Source organism: Gadus macrocephalus, chromosome 3 (assembly GCF_031168955.1).
Source record: "Gadus macrocephalus chromosome 3, ASM3116895v1".
Lineage (NCBI taxonomy): Eukaryota > Metazoa > Chordata > Actinopteri > Gadiformes > Gadidae > Gadus > Gadus macrocephalus.
Genome location: NC_082384.1, coordinates 9,817,753 through 9,837,125, shown reverse-complemented (window position 1 = coordinate 9,837,125; position 19,373 = coordinate 9,817,753). Strand labels below are relative to the sequence as shown.

General features: G+C 44.8%; 2 protein-coding genes across 2 annotated transcripts; both read left to right on the top strand.

Moving 5' to 3' along the window:
• The first annotated feature begins 3,238 nt into the window (after positions 1–3,238).
• On the top strand, positions 3,239–10,732 carry synpo2b (synaptopodin 2b). The gene is made up of 3 exons (XM_060047173.1): positions 3,239–3,384; positions 4,626–6,578; positions 8,964–10,732. The coding sequence occupies exons 2-3, from the start codon at positions 4,941–4,943 to the stop codon at positions 9,429–9,431; spliced, it is 2,106 nt and encodes a 701-aa protein (XP_059903156.1). The 5' UTR covers positions 3,239–3,384; positions 4,626–4,940; the 3' UTR covers positions 9,432–10,732.
• An 889-nt stretch (positions 10,733–11,621) lies between these two features.
• Positions 11,622–17,488, top strand: myoz2b (myozenin 2b). The gene is made up of 6 exons (XM_060047170.1): positions 11,622–11,782; positions 12,814–12,929; positions 13,798–13,961; positions 14,744–14,840; positions 15,365–15,527; positions 16,289–17,488. Exons 2-6 carry the CDS (start codon positions 12,848–12,850, stop codon positions 16,515–16,517), a joined length of 735 nt encoding a protein of 244 aa, XP_059903153.1. The 5' UTR covers positions 11,622–11,782; positions 12,814–12,847; the 3' UTR covers positions 16,518–17,488.
• The last annotated feature ends 1,885 nt before the right edge of the window (positions 17,489–19,373 follow it).

Below are 19,373 nucleotides of genomic sequence, written 5' to 3'. Positions count from 1 at the left end.
TAGGTCTACTAAGATGGAAGATACGCTATGCTGAAAGTAAAGTCAATTGATTTGATTATTGGACTGCTGTTAGTAGCTGCAAATTAATGTTCAAATAAATGTGATGTGGTCTTGTCGTAGCTTGTTAATTGATGAATTAAGGAAATGTACATGTAAAGGTAATAAGTTACCATTGGACAACAATAAGATACAAATAAATTGTCATAGAGACAAAGAGGGGAAGAGAGAGAAAGATCTATATGTTGTTTCCTTTTAGTAATCTAAAGCTGTGTTTCCTGTTTCTGGTATAATATCAAGCCACCCTACCTTTCTCTGTGCCATCTTAATGTTAACCTTTGTGCTTGGGGTAGCCACCCTACCTTCCTCAATGTCATCAAAATGTTAACCTTTATACTTCGGGTTGCCCCCCTACCTTCCTCAGTGTCAAAGTCAAAGTAAAGTCAGCTTTAAAGTCAATTCCAAAATATGTGCAAGACAAATAGAGGAATCGAAATTGTGTTTGTCTCTGACCCACGGTGCAATAAGGAGAAAAGGATCAAATGTGGTAAAATAAAATAAAAAAACATTTACAATAAATAAATATATAATCAAATTCTAAATACTGCAAAGTAATTCTGAATAGTGCAAAAGTAAGGCGAAACAAAACGGTATACATAAAATAAAGTTTAAAAAGTAAATGGATTGAACTGTTTAATATGAGGAACATTATGGGTTCGAAGTCCAGGGTTCTTGGGGGCAAATGGAAGGGGGTTTCAGAGTCCAGAGTTCGTGGGGCCAGAGGGGAGGGAAGGGAGAGAGGGGAGAGAGTTGAGCTGTCATCTAATGTTAACCTTTGTGGTCGGGTAAACCGGTCACAAGGGAGAAGGCATTCCCTTATGCATTCTTCTAACCCTAACCCTAGCAAGAGAGAGAGAGAGGGAGAGGGAGAGGGAGAGAGAGAGAGATAGAGAGAGAGAGAGAGATAGAGAGAGAGAGAGAGAGAGAGAGAGAGAGAGAGAGAGAGAGAGAGAGAGAGAGAGAGAGAGAGAGAGAGAGAGAGACAGTAACAGCAACATAACATTTCAAATTCCCTCAAAGGTTAGAAGGTTATGACCTTGACCAAAAAAAGCTCTCCCACTCCTAACTCCGACTCCCAGTTTCCATAGTGATGAATCAAAACAGGCATCAGGTATTACCTGACTAGGAAGGGTAGGTCCCTCTCGGGGAAGTCCTCCTGGGCTGACCGGACTGAAGTGGGAAGCCTCCGAAGATGAAGCCTCTGTTTTTCAATAACTTTGAGTGCTGAGAGGATTTTTACTGTTTTAGTATATATATATATATATAGGTTCTTCACCTGTTTAGTTTAGATCATGTTTGCTTGCTCGACCATTCCAGTATTCCAGCCGGTTTGCTTTCACCATCGTGAATAATTGAATGACTGTATAGGCTCTCTTATAATAGTATCAGTATTCTTTAGTATAGATTGTATTTGAGTGGGTCTGAGTGATGCTGTATTGTTAACGCGTTCGTAAGGACACGCCGTAGCTCTTTAACATCATTGGATGTAAAACTGTGCTTGTTTTGCCAATCAACCAATCAATCAGGATACAGGTTATCCATTGTATAACTTCTCATTGTCCCTGATCTGACCCAAAGGGACCCCCCTATCACTGCACAGTATCATATCCTTTAAACACGCTCAGAGGATTTTAATGGTTGGGACTCATGGTTCAAAGAAAGCCTCAGGTGCTGTTCTGGTCGGAAACCAGTGGCCCTCGACGGTTTAAAACACACTGTAGGCCTAGCTGCTTTATTCACATTGAAATATAATAATTGTGAGGAGCTTGTCATATCAATTGTAATTTCCAACAACAATGCTTCTCTTTAACAGAGCAAGGTTCTCCTTGTGCCTGTTCAAAGACTGACCCCATTATACACATATGCCTGTAAAACAAATAAGAAAAAACTAAATACACAATACATCTCATCCTGACAGAAGGTCGTCGTTTGATGTGTGCTACCGTCCTTCTTAACATTCAGTTCTTTAAATGGAGATGTTTTGATGCTTCCAAAATCACAGCGGTGATATATACGAGAATGGTCAGGGCAGCAAATGCTCAGTGTAAACAAAAGCTCGGAAAGAAACACACATACACACACTCAGGCTCCCGTTTGTTTCGCTGGAGCCGGCTATGGAGTGTGGACGTGTAGGCCCTGCGGTTGCCATGCAGGCATACCATTCCATTTAGAGTGATGGAGGTCCAGAGCCGACCACCGAGCCCAGCCAGGCCTGCACTCCCAATTGGGGATCGGAATATCTTCATTGAATCCCATGCTCTACACTTCTGAAATGTCTGCCATTTCTGCGACACCTGCACTGCGACTCCATGATGTGTATGGGTTGATCTTTAAATGATCAATTGTTTTGATCTTTACAGTAGGCCTATGCGTTGCTTAGTGTGTCATGCTACATGCTTGTTGATCGTATGAAATTCACATTCTGTATTCTGGGTTATATAGTATAAATTATTTGGACACACGTCAAAGGGATGCATAAGGGCACTCATTTGTCGAATCGCCAAATTGTTTGTATCTCGTCCAATGTCTCGTAAGCCCTGAAGCCTCCTTCTTTCTCCCAATAAAGGTTATTCAGGGACCATCCAAGACCCTGGGGTCGTGCATCTACCCTTTAGAAGAAGGGACCCGATCCCTGAAGACCACCAGAACCACAAGCTCGACCACTTGTCAGGGTCAGAAGGTTCTCTGGAGTCCTACGACGTAGATTACACCAGCGATGAGGAAGACTATCTCTCAGACCCAGAACCCACTCAAAACCTCCACTACCTCCCCGACTGCTCACTGGACCGGTCCTCGGACCCGGACCTGCCTCGGTCTCCTCAAGAACCGGGCGGAGGAAGCCAGGAGGATGACGATTCCTCTGGCGATGCCGGGAGTGACCCACGCCCGGGCGGGTCTCTGGGGCACGCACCGGGGGTCCCCCCAGGTACCTGGCGGACCCCGAGCCTCGGCTCTGCGGGGCCTCACCCCGGCTGTAGATCACCCGGCCCCAACTCCTCCTACCCCGCCTCACTCTCCCCCTGGGTGCGGTGACATGACCTTGACCCCGGCCTTGGCCCTGGAGGAACCCCTTGGTAGCCAGCAGCAGGTGGCCCCCTGCCAAACCCCTTCCTGGGGCGAGGGTCCAGGTGGGGGCCAGGTGGCAGGGGGCCGAGGAGCAGGCGGGGGAGGCTGAGTCTTCAGAAGGAGGAGGGGGCAGGGAAGCACCTCCTGCTGCTGTCTCCTCAGGAATCCTGCCCCGGGGTGCTGAGCCGGCAGAGCAGCGCAGCGCTGAGGTGCAGCGGGCAGACCGGCGCAGACCTAACAGCCACTGGAGACGGCAGGCAAGTAAGTAGCGGTCCCCTGACCCTCTCTCTCTCTCTCTCTCTCTCTCTCTCTAACGCTTGGTTCTCTCGTGGGGTGAAGGCAGAGGGCGAGCTGCTCCTGGACGGTTAGCTTTTGCCAGATTAAATTAAATTAAATTAAATCATACAATCATACAATCTTCAATGCAATTTTTTCGAGATTAAATCGCATGCATTTGTCAATTGGTGGATCATCACATGCAGATATTAGGAGTTACAAAGAAACATTTACGTTTGGTGTTTGGTGCTTGTGCAAGTTATTTAAAGTGTGCAGCTTGCACAAACTGCACAACCGTACTGTATAAACCGTTTGACGCTACATTATGATAAAAAAAACGGAACTATGAAGTACAGCTAGTGTGGTCAGGAGGCAGTATAACTTTTAATCCCCCCTGTGGGACTCCATGGCAGGGTTATTTCTCCCTGGGGTGTGCTGGTGAGAACACGGACCAGAATAACACAGCCAGCCACCCATGATGAGCCTAGCAGAAAAGCGTTTGACGGACACGGCCATGTGTTGGCCATGTCACACGATCCCTCTCCGGGGCCCCGGAGCTGGGCTGGCCCTGGAACGTCAGCCAGCCCCGTCCCGCCCCCCGGAGCCCCCCCCGTCCCGCCCCCCGGAGCCCCCTCCGGAGCCCCCTGCCCGCTGTAACCCAATACGGGGCTTTTATTAGTGGCCTTGCATCAGCGGGAACGCATAAATACAGAAATGCAATCGTCTATTATTAGTGTTCTTGATGAAGCAAGAACATTAAGGCAGTATTATATGCTGTTATGATTATTATAGTTATTTTTATGATTATTATCGTGATCACTGCTGTTATTATAGTTATTCTTATGATTACTGATATTATTATTATAAATATTCATTCTTGCTAATAAATATCAATATTGAAAATAATAAAATGCATCATGTTATAGAAGTGTTGTATGAGTGAGGAAACTATTCTAATGGTTATTCTTATATTTTTTTTACCTATTTCTTTACCTACCGTTTACCTATTGCTATTGTTTCTACAGGGTTATATTATGTTTATGAGGGTTCGATAATATTATATTATGTATTATCTTCGATAATATTTGATAATATTATCCAAGAGTTCCCTACTCTGCTCACTTAACCTTGTTTACTGTGCTTGACTCTTTCTCTTCTTGTCACACTTTGTCTGGTCCCTCTCTAACCTCTTTCCTTCTCTCTCTGTCTCTCTCTCTCTATCTAAGGGCCAAGCCTAATTGAGAGGGAATCAGAAAGACGCGTGAAGGAGACCAAATCTAAATGCAAACGCCTCGCCCTCCTCCTCACCAGTGCTCCAAACCCTCAGAGTAAGGGTGTCCTGCTGTTCAAGAAGTGCCGTCAGAGGGTCAGAAGAAACACGCAGGTCAGCTACGGGACCACCTGAAGCCACTTGGACCCTGAGGACCAGGTAGAGGGAGATCCGGGCCACGTTACCCAGAGCGATTCAGAGCCGGAGGAGGACTACTCTCCCCATCGCTGAGAGCACGTCGTGTACCCGTTCGGGGCAAAACGGTGAAGACATGGAGGGACTGTCCGGCACCGAGGGCAAAGGGGTCATGATGTTCGCAAGGCGGCGCCAGAGGCTGGAAGAGATGGCTCTGGAGCAGGAGGAGGAGCTGAGGAACAGAGCTCCACCGCCAAAGGAACCAGAGCCACCGATCCATCTGCAAACGGAGGAAACGTACATGCAGTCTGTGGATACAAGTCCCCAGCTAACTCCACAGCAACAGGAAAATATTAAACCGATGACGAACCAGATCCCTGAGCCAAAGCCTTTGGTGCCCAACCGAACGGCCAAGCCCTTCGGGTTTATAAATAGTGGAGGGGCTACCATGCCGTCAAGCGTTAATGCCCCTGTGGCAAAGAAACATGAACTGAAATTCAAGGTACCGGTGCCTGTCAACACCAGCGCACAGGTGTGGTCCCCCACAGGGGACATCATAGCCTCCAGGGATGAACGCATATCGGTCCCGGCCAAAAATGCGGGGAACCTCCCAGGGTCCAATAGGAGAGTCGCCAGCAAACAGGTGTCGTCGGACCATCAGCTGCAGAACCGGGGAGACAGGAAGTCCTACATCGAAACGGAGGAAGATTTCTTCAGTCTGGGCGCTGAGGCATGTAACTTCATGCAACCGATGTCTGTGAAACTGAAGATCCCCCCTCCGGTGGCGCCCAAGCCCACTGTCAACCAAAACCGGCAAACCTGGTTGAGTCCCCCCTCAGAGCCCTTCAATCCACCAAGAAGTCCAGTGTTGGCACCTTTCTCCAACGCCGCCGGGCCTCAAGGCCAGTCATATGCACCACAGCCGGCCTGGTCCCAGCCTCTACCTACTCCCAACAATGCGCCATTTCAGACCACCGCTAATGCCTGGGCACCAGTGGGTCCATCTGCACAGAATCAACCCCAACCCACCAGGAATAGCTGGAGTGCGCAGCCGACACAGCCTCCTGTGAGTATTAAGGCTGTCAGTCCAGCTGCTAGCCCAGCCTACCCACTCTCATCGTCTTCATGGATTAAGCCCAACAATGTTGCTAACTCTACTGCCTCTTGTCCACAACAACAAAGGCAGCAACCCAAGGGGGCAGGCCCTACTCCCAAGGCTCAGGGTCTGGGCAGGGCCGCTCAGAGTCAGAAGGCCGATGGACAACCTATGATGGGGAAAGGTGCAGAGCTGTTCGCTAGGAGGCAGACCCGAATGGAGAAGTTTGTGGTGGACGGCGAAACGATGGAAGCGAACCGGGCCAGATCGACCTCCCCCGCCCCCTCTCTGCCCAACTCTTGGAGATATTCTTCAAATGTCCGTGCCCCGCCGCCCCTATCCTACAACCCCATCCTCGCTCCTTTCTACCCCCCTGCCGCCACGAAGCAACCCCGATCTACAAGTCCGAATATCAAAGCCAAGACCAAGGACAAGCCCAAACCCAAAAAGCACCTTAGCAGCTTAGAGGTGATGCAGCATCAGCCCTATCAGTTAGACTCTTCACTCTTCAGATACGAAGCAGTCTCTGAGAAACAGAGTCAAAGCCCAATACCATCACCAGCACCTGAGATTAACCCAGTCCCTAGACCTAGAAAACCCAGATCTGCCCCTTCTCACTCTCTTAGAAATAAGGCCCAAATTAAGCCCAATGCCCCTTCTGGTTCTCCCTCAGGAATGGTAAGTTCCCCAAACCCTCCTAATCTCCAGCACACCTCTTCAGCTGAGCCTCGCTCGCCTGTCAAACAGCTGGATGCCAAGCCCATGGCCACATTTGCTGCCCCCCAGCACAAATACCAAAAGCCGGCTCCAAGCAGCCAATCCCTGAGCACGCCCAATCAGCAAGCTGCTGTCGCTTCCTGCTTAGCCCTTTTCTCTCCTGCGTCGCTCATCGCTCGAGGAGCGCGACAAATGGCTCCCAAGCCGACCTTTTCGGCCAAGAAGCCGGTGCTTAACAAGCAGTGGCGGCAAGTTGCAGTTCAACTGTAGTCTCAGTACATTGGGTTATTCTGTACCAGTATGGCAAAAAAAAGAATGTAGCTTAACATTCTACGTTTGCACCTTAATGACATGGCATCTCAGATTTAAAATGTCTGTTTTTCAGGGAAACAGATTTTGTTTTAGCTTTGCCAAAATGTTTGCTACTCCTAAACACTGTAAAAAAGAAAGAAAGGAGGAGTTGTCTCCTGAGCAGTTTGGACATTGTAGTGCTTTACCTACCGCTGCAACTCAGCCAAACCTAGTGGTGTAGGTGGGTCAGGGTTATCATCAGGAATAAATATGAAGAAGATGAATTTGCTTCATCAGCAAAGTCTAACTTGAGTGGTGTGTCGGAGCTGCTCAAAATAAATAAGGCTTGCATATGGCTTAGCACTCACGATGTGCTCATGTGCACTCAATACATGTGCCCCTAGCGATCTGTACCATATTTTAGATTTTGTTCCAACATAAATAACATCTAAATGTCACGAATGTTGCGTGAAATATATAGTCTAGGGCCATAAAGGCTGTGAGTAGGACTTCTTGGCTCCAGGATTAGATCAAGTGAAACCAATAATCCATGGTATCATTTATGATCATAGTTATACTGTAGTCAATTACTGTGATGGGGAATGTGTACGCACTTCTTTTGGGGATGCATATGATTGCAATTCTTCAGTCTCATTCCAAACTTGAATGGTGCAATCAAAGCTTAAAGCGTTGTATGATCAATATTATTATTATTATAGTATACTCATAGTTACTTGTGAACACCAACACAAACAACTTTAACTGTTGATATGTGGATTTTTATGTCATAGTCGTTTTAGTCGTACAACTGTCAGTGTATGAAACCGCACATTTGTCATCTCTAGCCTTGGTGGTAAACTTGAGCTCATTAGCACTGCTATTGAGCAGATCACAGTTGTAAAATCGATTTTCCAAATCGTAGACTCTCCTTCTCATTTCTCCCTATTTACATCTTTCTGCCACCATCATTTTCTGCACTTCTTGTTCTGCACAAGCTATTAAAATCTCTTTGGCCTCTGTCTGTGTGTTTTCTGTGTCTTATAAAGCTCTCTTTTCATGCGTCTCTTTTCCACCTGCACTTCTTGGTTCTCTGAATTCATTCGTATTTCTGCAGTTTTTTCCTCCTGTCTTGCAGGAGTTAGCCACAGTTTTCATGTCTTCCAGTGACATCCGTTACAGAGGTCCACAGATGGAAACTTTCTTCAGTTACTTAGTAACAGAAATTGGAACCAAGGGTATAAATATCGTTGCTTTGGCTGACATTATCTCTCACCCTGTATGATGTTGTCTTGTTTTGTGACTTCACTCCTCAGCAAGTCCATCAGGTCGTGATCTTTGGAATTATCATGTTGAGTTCGGAACTATAAAGTATTGAAACCTTATTTTTTAACTGAATAGGGAATTGATACCTTTTGTCTTTTCTGTAAGGTAATCGAATAGACACAATATTGGCCGCAGGATATAGAGGCTGATCGACTCCCAGCTGGAAGGTTCTGGGTTCGATCCCTGATATCCGCAGTCTATCCTTCTTCATCTTTGAGCAAGATGTCCTAACCTGCTCCTTAATGAAATGTCTCTAAATTAAATGTAGCTTGCTTTGGACAAAACCTGGTAAATATATATTTCCATACAAATTAATTAATTTTTTTAAATGCCACCAGTTTTTCCAACTTTGAAAAGTAATTAAAAATCTCTCGGATTACTCTCCCATTTTCTATATGTTTTAAAATGCTCCACATCCGATTTTAGACATTTTAAGATGACATGCCATCATGTAAAGTAAAAGATCAAAACTTGAGAAACAATAGATTAGAATTTATATACCTTAATTTAACCTTGTTTGTTTTACAAGGTCAGCCTTCTAACCTATTTACTAGGTTAGAAACCATGGTTACTATAGGTTCTCAGAGCCATCTTCATACTCTTCCCTGCAGACACACGGGTACAGACACCCTGCAACCTGTCAACAGGCCAGACGGTGGCAGCAAAGCCTTCCACACAAACCGCCGCAACGGCAACAACCAAACATCCACCTTTGTTTATTTTAATCTCCAGGCATACGGCCGGAGCTACTCCATGACGCTCCCCGCCCGGCTGCGGCCCCTCCACTCTCCAACGACCCCGCCCTTCTGTGGGGGGCCGCCCAGGTTCCATGCCTCTCTCAGGCTGCCTCCGCAGAGGCAGGCCTCCTGGCAGGACGGGCCCGTGAAGGCCCCTACGCCCTGGGAGGCAGCGTGCCGCAGCCCCCTGGGCTCCGTGGACGAGGCCTTCTTCAAGAGCATCCCGGACCCCGTGGCCCCCGGCCTCAGGGCCGGGGGCCACCGCCGCTCTCTGCCGGAGCCCCCGGCCGACTGGACCCACCGGGTGGCCCTGGAGGTCCCCTGCTCCCCGGGGCCCAAGGGGGCCTACTTCCGCCCGCCCGCGGCCCAAGCTTCGCCCCCCTTCTGCGGCCCCCCCTTCAAACGAGGAAGTCGCCTCTCGGGCGGAGGCCGGATCTTTCTGGGCTTTATGGAGTCCCACTGATTCCAGGGGACAACTCATGCCCGATTTCCTGATATATATTATATATTAGTTATGTCTTATGCAATTTTACAGATGAAGTAATGACACAATATTAATTCCACTTAAGACACCAGCCCTTTGCTTAGCACAGATAGAGTAGGAACAATATATTGGTCACCAAGGAGTGTGCTTTAGGAAAACACACCTTTTGATGTATTTTGTACAACTAAACAACTTGACCTGCACCCTTGTCGTCAAAGTTGGTGCAGGTTTGGAAATTGGAACGGTGTTATATTTGATCGTCGATAACCCGCAGTTATCCAGGGTGGAATCCACAAATGAATCTGAATTGCTGGTTTTCTAACTTGTCAGTTAGAAAACCACGGAGTAGCAATGTTTCAAAGCGATGGCAGAGTAAGTAGAGTGCATTTATAGGAATGTGTTACAGATGTTGAGAGAAAATGTAAAAAGAGATTAAACCTTTGTAGACTACAGGGTCCATAGTACCATACACGTTATTAATATAATCATATAAACCTTGATTTTACATCAGTTAATATGATTGCATTAATATATTATACATATTAATACAATCATATTAACTGATGTTATATTAAGGTAGTTAAACAGAGCTTGTATTTCAAATGTCTAAACGCTAGTAATGTAAATCTGTGGGTCAAAATGAATCAGTACTTTAATTCGAATAGACTGAGACTATATGGAAACGTTTATAAAACATATGTCATTGCGGTATTGCTGTGTGTCACATTTGTTATTAAGAGGATGAACTTTGCAGATGTAACTAATGGTGGGCTATGTGGAGGCACTGTGTGTGACACTGAATTCACAGCACAGAACTATGGCCCTCTGGTTTATGTTTAGGGTTAGGGTTAGTTCTCAAATGGACCTCACACACCACACGGGATTATTGTTTAATCTCACTCATCAGAATGTAATCTCACACTTTTGAAACACAGTGACGTTTCTAAAGGTTTTAAAAAAGAGGGCTGACGCGATGCAGCACAACGCTTGATGATAACTTTATGCTCTGTAAGGTGACCTTGGGTGCCTTGAAAGGCGCCTCTAAATTAAATGTATTATTATTAACGCTGTGTTGCTGTCTTGTACTTCATCATATGTCATTATGAATGAACAGTGTTGCACAGTATTTTGCAGTGAGTATTACAACATCCATTATGTTATTTGCACTAACTACATTGGAAAGTACTTAGTGACAGTTGGTGTGTTCGAATTGGATGTAGTACACACTAGCAGGGCACATGATTTTTGAGATAATACCAATAAAACATTGTTTTATTTAACCTTGACTATAGAGCGTGTTTCTACCTGAATCAGGATATCCTCTGTCAACTGTGAGGTTGGCTGTGAGGATGTTAGAAGTGTCTTATTCGGCACCTTGGAGGAGACAGAGGTTGTTTCTGGACCTGAACACCAAGAGCAACAATCTTCCTGTAGGCATCCTTGAGCAAGATGACGAACCCCTACCTTCTACTTAACAACCTGTCTCTGTACTGTCTACCACCTTCTCCTCAACGGCCCGTCTCTTTACTGTCTAACCCCTATATGCTCCTAAATACCTTGTCTCTGTACTGTCTTCTAACCCCTACCACTTCTTAACGACCTGTCTCTACTTTCTCACCTCTACCAGCTTCTTAATGACTCATCTCTGTACTGTCTCACCCACCTGCTCCTTAAGGACCTCTCTCTGTACTGTCTCCCCTCTACCTGCTCCTTAATGAACTGTCTCTGTACTGTCTCCCCTCTACCTGCTCCTTAATGACCTGTCTCTGTACTGTCTCCCCTCTACCCGCTCCTTAATGAACTGTCTCTGTACTGTCTCCCCTCTACCCGCTCCTTAATGAACTGTCTCTGTACTGTCTCCCCTCTACCTGCTCCTTAATGATATGGATCTAAAGTAAGTCACTTCAACCTTTGACGGTGCTGAACACTTTGCCTTGGATCAAACTGTTAAACGATTTCTAATCTACTTGTTCTAAACGACTGGTGCTCATTGACTAAACGTTAGTAAATAGTGGAAGGCAAGTCTCCCAAAGAGTGCCATGGGGCAGAGGCATTACTATTATTCCTGCTCTGTCCTCCCACCCCCGCCCCCCTGGTAACTATACTTGTCTCGCAGCGTTTGTGAGTGGTTTTGAGTGTTTGGCAGTTTAAATTTAGCCTATTGATGTAAGCTGCATTCCAGTGACAACAGACACAGAGACACCCGCAGCCGCTTGCCTTCAGTCTCCCCCAGTGTGAAGATCAGGGAAGATCACGGTACCTATGGTGACCCCTGAGTCCTATCGTCTCTCCTCCAGGAACTAGTCAGCACCCCAGGGACTCCCTCAAAGGTATGTGGGCCTTTGGAAGAATGCTCGGTGAATGTGTGTGATTTGGGTGTTTTTTGGTTTTCAGTTTTTGAAAACTTTGGCTTATCTATAAACTGCAGTATCAATACGGTCGTTCATCTGTTGATTATTAAGGACGATAGACGCACATGTTTAAATTAATATGGATCTTTTTTTTGTTTAGCTATTAACACAAGGATTTTTAATCTCGGAAAGGTTTCATGTTTTAATAACTGGACTAAATATAAACGCTTAAATCCCTGTTTGGCATCACGTTGCAAGGTCATGAGATTGGATGACAGATCACTGTATGATTCAGTTTAATTTTCCCATATAAAAATATATACACATTTATGCAAATTATAATGATTTATCATAAGTTTGGCTGATTGTTAAAATAACAAATAGGATACATACGTTTATATATTTTAACAGCTTCTAGATTTGAACAAGATTAGGTTATTAATAGCAATCTCTACAGCATGCATCGTTTGAAGCTAAATAAATTCATAATGCATAGTAATTGTAGGACTAATTAGAATATTATTAATGAAACTATTTGGATAAATTATAAATACGTACTCAATCATACAGGCATCCTTTTAATTATCTTGAAGAGAAAGACCATGGATATGAGACTAGATGGCATATTTATTTAGCATAATTTATACTCGGAAACGCTATTAAATCTTTCTTTAAACTGAAGGGAGTTCTTGTGAGGAGCGACTTGTGTTGGATTACATAGCCAGACCATGAAAGCGAGACAGGGATCCATTTATTCACTTCAGATAAGCCCTCAAATCCCCAGTGGGCTATATAGGCTAAAGGCCTGCATTAAAGCTTCTTCAATTACCACCAGTTTCTGTAACATTAATTTAACCTTTAATACTTTAGCCAACATTCAATCCCTTGCGGACATAAACACATATCCTAAGCAGTGTATATTTTGATTTAAATACAGTCCTAAAAAATTTGTTTTTATTCAGTTGGGTAGAACAGCAAAAAGAGCCAGCTGTGTTTTGTGTTTCCTCCAGCGCTCCCTGTCAGGACCTTCCTCCTGAAGCCACCATGTCTCAGTTCTGCACCATGCCGGCGGGAGAGAGGAAGAGCAACGCGGCCGCTATCTGCCGAGAGGTCCATGGGACCAACGGTAGGATTGAAGGGTCTGCTTGGCCCTCAGACAAAGTAGCCGCGCTGAAACACAACGGCGCACAGAGCGGCCGTTTTACCTTCAGTTGACAGCTATGTCAGAAGCTATTCTCCTGCGAGGCCATGAATAAGCTAATGGGATAGTTTAACTACCTATCCTTTTGTCGTTGTCCTTTTTGGAGGGGCTATTTCGGGTGGGTGGGGTTAGGGAGGGGGGAGGGGGGGGGGGGGGGGGGTTGGGGACTGTGGACAAACTGGGGGGTGGTTGTTTGGCTAGGCTAAAGGTCCTCGACAGCTGTGGTGCATTCCCTGTACAGTGGGAGCGAGAGCATCCTGTTCGAGCTAGGCGGGGTCTCAAGTGCAATGACGGACGCGTTTCCACTGCTGGGTTCAATGCGAAATGTTAGGGATGTCAAGTCCATGGGGTCATGTCCACCGATATACGGGCTGATGGCTGGACAAGGAGCTGGACTGCTTATTTCAAGCGGTAGGGGCTATTTTAAAAGTTTCAAGGTATCCTATACACTCTGTTCTGATCAAATGTAGAAACAAACAAAACACAAACGGAAAGGTGATCTATTTTTAGATAATAATTTATTCTGAAATAATTACTGGCTTGCATGTCATCCATAATTCACGGTCTCAGTGACAATTCCGATGACAAAAACAGCACATAAACCAGGGAGTGCTACAGTGAGCGCACGCACAAAAAATATGGGCAGGATACTGGTCAGGGCAATGGAGTCGGAATGGGTAGAGATTTCTGGGTTTGAACCCCCATGTCCGCAGTCTGACCCGTAGCCATCATAGAGCAAGACTCATGCCATTGGAATAGTAAGCAGTACACAGTGCTTGTTGTGCTCCTGGAGGCCTGGCCATCGACCTGGGGAAGAAGCTGAGCACCCCGCAGGACATCATGCTGGAGGAGCTGTCGCTGATGTCCAATCGCGGCTCACGCCTCTTCAAGATGCGCCAGCGCCGCTCCGACAAGTACACGTTTGAGAGCATCCAAAACGAGGCCAACATGTTCCATGTGAGTAGAGCCCTGGTGATGCCTATACCAATAATAGCTCAAACGTAAATAATGCTAATATCAGTGTGTTCCATGTTAGTAGCACATAGGTAATGTTCACATGAATAATAACAGCAACAACATTAAGGACAACAAACAGCTTTCCAAATTTCCCATTTATATTAATACAGTTCAACTGATCTTAACATTAATAGTTATATCACAGTTGATCATAACAACAATGTCAATATCATTGGATTAATATGATTGAATTGCCCCTTTATTGATATAGTACCCTTCAATGCAGGACACAAAATGCTTGATAATACAAGTTGGATGTAGCAAGGATAAAATGAGCACAGTTTATGGTGTGAATGACATTAACACAAAATAGGGGTTAGCCTCTTTTGACATCAATGCAATCAGGTGAATGAAGAAACAGTGTAAAAGAAGGACTTCACAATCCTCAGTAGAAAGACTTGGATGTGATGATGTGAGGCATTAGAGATGTTGATCTGAAACCTTCAGCACACACAGGAACGTTAAAAGGCATTAGCCTGAGTGGCCCCTCAGGTATGTCGTTACGCGGGCAGACCCCCCCCCCCCTCCTATCGCTGTGTTTTATGTACACGTGCCTGAGCAGGTGCACGCTAGAGATCCGTACACCCGTCATCTTGTGTTTGCCGTGTGAATTCTCTTGTTTCAATACTTGTGTGCACGTGAGTTGTATGAAAAGAAAAAGGAAAACATGTCTATTTGCAAGTAGTTATGCTCTCTCGCATGGTTCATTGTCTCTTCCGCAGAATGACCCTTTAACTCAGAATGCTGAAATCAATGTAGATGGAGAACACACATCTTTCACTACCGAAGATGCTGCTAATGCCAATAGCATTGCAACAGGTAATTACAAAGACAATGACAAACGTGAATGTGTATTGTATCATCTGGTTTTATAAACCTCCAATTGGCTGGGTCAGTAACGCCTATGATTAGCCTGATGCATGTGTTTTCTGTACGTATTTTCTGAGAAAAATACAGTATGTTGTGTTTCAGAGAATTGTGCAACTAGCCTGACTGTGAAACCGTGAATAGGGGTTGTACCGTCGCCTGCACTAACAATTGTTTCCTGTAAACGGCTGCTGGAGAGCAGACTTCGTCCCTGTGTGTAATCCGATACGACGCTGACTGCAAGGTGTATACCCCCTTCAATTTAATGAAGTGCTTTTTACGCACTTTGCCCGCATGCACTATTTTAAGACCGTGAACAGGCACGGCTGACACATGGCTGCGTTGCCTAGGTGACATGCAGCAGTTCATCATTCTAAAAGCACATCTTGAATATGCCATGAGTTCTGTATTTTTTGGAGACACAGGAGGAAGTCATGCTCAGAAATGATGACTTTTTGTGTGAATTTCTTTGGAAGACCCAGCGGCAGAGGGTGGCGGTGTCCAGGGCGTGTCCAAATGTTATCACTCGCCGTGGGATCAGGCTATCATCCATGACCCTGACCTGGCCGAGACCCTCAACATGAAGATGCCGGTGCTCGGGCCCAGAGCTGAACTCATTGACTACAAGAGCTTTAACCGGTAAGACTAGAGTATATAGTATGTAGTATATCGATAGCAGTATTTAGATAAGAGTATAGTATATTTTATATAGTATATCGTTAAGAGTATAGTATATATTATATAGTATATAGATGAGAGTATACTAAATAGTATATAGACAAGAGTATAATACATAGGATATTGATTATGTATAGCATATAGTATAAGCAAGAGAAGAGTATAAATGACTTGAATGTAGAGTGTAGTATATAGTGTAGGTAAGAGTATAGCTAAGAGTGTAGTAAATAGTATAGGTAAGAGTATAGTATATAGGTAAGAGTATAGTAAATAGTATAGGTAAGAGTATAGTATATAGGTAAGAGTATAGTAAATAGTATAGGTAAGAGTATAGTATATAGGTAAGAGTATAGTAAATAGTATAGGTAAGAGTATAGTATATAGGTAAGAGTATAGTAAATAGTATAGGTAAGAGTATAGTATATAGGTAAGAGTATAGTAAATAGTATAGGTAAGAGTATAGTATATAGGTAAGAGTATAGTAAATAGTATAGGTAAGAGTATTCAGAGTGTTCTCAGCGTAGACGTACGCTACAGGGAGCAGGATATTCTAGCGTTGTTTTGGGTTTTAACCTCTCGACTCCCAATGGAAAGCTCCTGCGTTCCAACTCCAGTTCTTCCGTCCACCTGAAGCAACCCCCCCCAAACACCTGCTCCTAATAACATGTGTGTGAGAACCAGCGTCTGCTAAACAAGAGCACGGTGTGTATTTGCGTCCCCAGGGTGGCCACCCCGTTCGGGGGCTTCGAGCGTGCGCCCAAGGGGATCCGCTTCAAGCTGCCGGAGGTGGACCTGACCCCGCCCAGCTACCCCGAGCTCCAGCAGCCTGAGGCCCTGCGGCCCACCTTCAACAGGACGGCCCAGGGTTGGATCTCGGACGGGACCGGCCCCTTCATCCCCCACTGCCCGGCCGCGGACCCCGAGGGGATCCCAGAGTCTGAGGACCTCTAGAGAAGGCTTTTTGGGGCCCCTAGCAGGTCCAAGGCCACGGAGAGCCCTTGGGGGTAGCGCACAAAAATAAATGGAATAAAAAGTAGACATGATCTGCACCTCTCTGCAAAGGTTGGGTGTTAAGCCTGGTCAGCCCCGTTCTGTTCTGTGTTGTTCTGTGGCACACCTACTAAATGAGTCCTGACACCCACTCTCTAACAACGGAACCATCGTCTCCATGTGGGCCTTATTGACCTGGCCGCCATCTTGGTTCTCAACGGTCGCTGGATGGAGGAACTGAATGTGGATTTCAGTTCCCCCACCCAGGAGAACCAATCTGGAACCAAGACGGCAACTAGTGGAATATGGCCCATTGTATCTTTTTGATTTTTTGGTGTCTAACAAAATGGCGGGTCTTTGTAATTTTCTGCATAAGCTTGGCTTTAGCTTGTAATGCTAGGTTTGACCCTAGTTGAATTGAGTGAACTAGGTCATATATTATCAAACTATGGGGAAACAGAACTTTAAAATGTTGGGCTTATCCGAACATTTCCCATATGTTAAACTGTTCTTTGTTCATCTGTGATAGGACTGGGAAAAGAGAAAACTAAAAATGTATTCTTGATGTCTGAATCCTGAAAACAATGTTTGAAAAGTTTTGTGCTTTAGTTGGGACGGCTTGTGTTGTTGTGTATTTAATTGTGGACTTCTTGCGTGTTCAACAATGCCACCAAGTCAAGTTGATGAGTACTTTTATCACACAGTACAGTGACAGACGGCTTCTAAGCACCCCCTTCCTAGCATGAACCGGACACTATAATGAAGGAATGTAATGTAAATAGCAACATAAATAGCAACATGCACTATATGAACACACAGTGCTTTCCAAAACTGATGAAGAATTGCTGCATATGTTCAAATGAAAAGAATGTAAATAAAAGTCCGATTTTATGGTGACAGACCAATAATAAAATCCACATCAAATGAAGAAACGCTCAGAAGTTATTACATTTCATTTGAATAAATACAACAATAATAGTGTACCAAGCCTTAATTAAAGTCAAGAACAAATGGAATATTGTCCTGGAAATCTTGAATGAAGGACAAATGGAAGAGAAGGCTGTAGTGCTGAAAGGTCAGGCGCTGAGTAGGACACCCCTTATCCAACTGACGATTTTTGATATGCCTTCAGGCTGGCTCAAACCAGCCTGAAGGCCTATCAAAAAGTTGGATCACCTATCAACCCCAACAGCAAGAACCCTGATGTAGGCTTCCTTTCACTGGAGATACTTCTGGCAAAGAAATGCTCCAGTGGAAATGTAACGCAGAACTGAAAAACAGGAAATTAGATCTCAGCGAACGATGTAAACTGATTACTGAACTAATATTGCATACATATTGAACACAGATTGCATGGTATAGGGCCTATTATATAATAGGCCAATTAGTATAATAGTACTTGCTCTTTTTATTTTTAGTATACTTAGGTATATGGTAGCTTATAAAAAGGTTGGAGAAAATAATATACCGTTTTGAGATTCTGAGGATGTTGAATTGAACATTCAACACAATTGACAACTTTAATAAGACACAAAAACAAATTCTAAAAGGTTATATCAGCCGCAGTGTGTCACAAAACGGGGCTCCATTTGAATGAAAAGTCCATCCTCCTCCAGTCCGATTAGTAAAATAACTATGACGTTTTATAACGACTTTTGAAATACATGGCCTGTGTTGTATTAGGCTACTGTTTGCTGCAATATTTTCATCGAACGTATATTTTCATCAGAATTATATTCCATTCTGGCTACTGTAAATCAGTGAGTCAGTCTGACTCACGAACATATTACAATATAAGGCATTTTTTGTCTGATAACACCCTCCTACAGAACCTCAAATCAATTGCAATTAAGCAGGTAAATACTGCACCTGTGAGGGTCCACTCTCTGTGTTGAACAGACCTGATTATACAAATAACTTAAATAATATATAATTAATTCTATAAATTGAAAAGTTTACCAGTCTTGACTACAATTCGAAAGAATGTGTGCACATTCTTTGACAAACATATACAACAGCTCACTTAAACTTATTAAATAATATTCAATAATGCATATTTTATGCATAGGCCTACATTACAAGACAGTAGTTGGGATTTAACTCCACAGACAGTGCGGCATGATTACGAAACCAGCAGAGTCATGTGATTTCTGACATGTCATCGTCATCCTCACCACCACCATCATCATCACGAATTCCGATCCTGCTAAAAAGATATAAAAAAATAGAAAAACAGCCACCGTGTTCCAGCTCTGTGGCTCACAGGCCAACCGCACTGCTGCAGTGCGCCGACATCTCCGCTAGGGGCAGAGTTTGACCTACACACAAGTCTGCCTCAAAACATCATCTCGAAAGAAACGCGTTCGACATTCTACTGAGCTCACTGGCCCGTGGAACGTTATCACATTCATCCGAAACAACTTAAGTCCCACTGTGTTTTTGTGCTGTCGAAAGGACTAACGGTACTGGCTCATAGCGGTGATCAGAGGGGCTGGGATTGATCTGAAGCGAGTTTCTCTAGCGGCAGCGCTTGTAGCTCCCCTCTCTCCGCTGCCACCACCAGCACCAGTCAGCGGACCCGCTCGGCGCACTTCGCCTTCGCCGTATCTGCAGTGGCATTAAAGTCCATTTATCTGGAAGATTTAGGAAGACGCTGCTGTATTACATTCGTCTTACATTCGTCTGCGGAAGAGACAACCCGACTGCCCGGACTGCTTGCGGTGTGGGCGGGCAGAGTCAATCCCCTTGGACCGTTATAAGGCGAGTATCCACGAGAACAGAGCATGCTGTATTTTTCTGTTTTGCACAACAATGGTT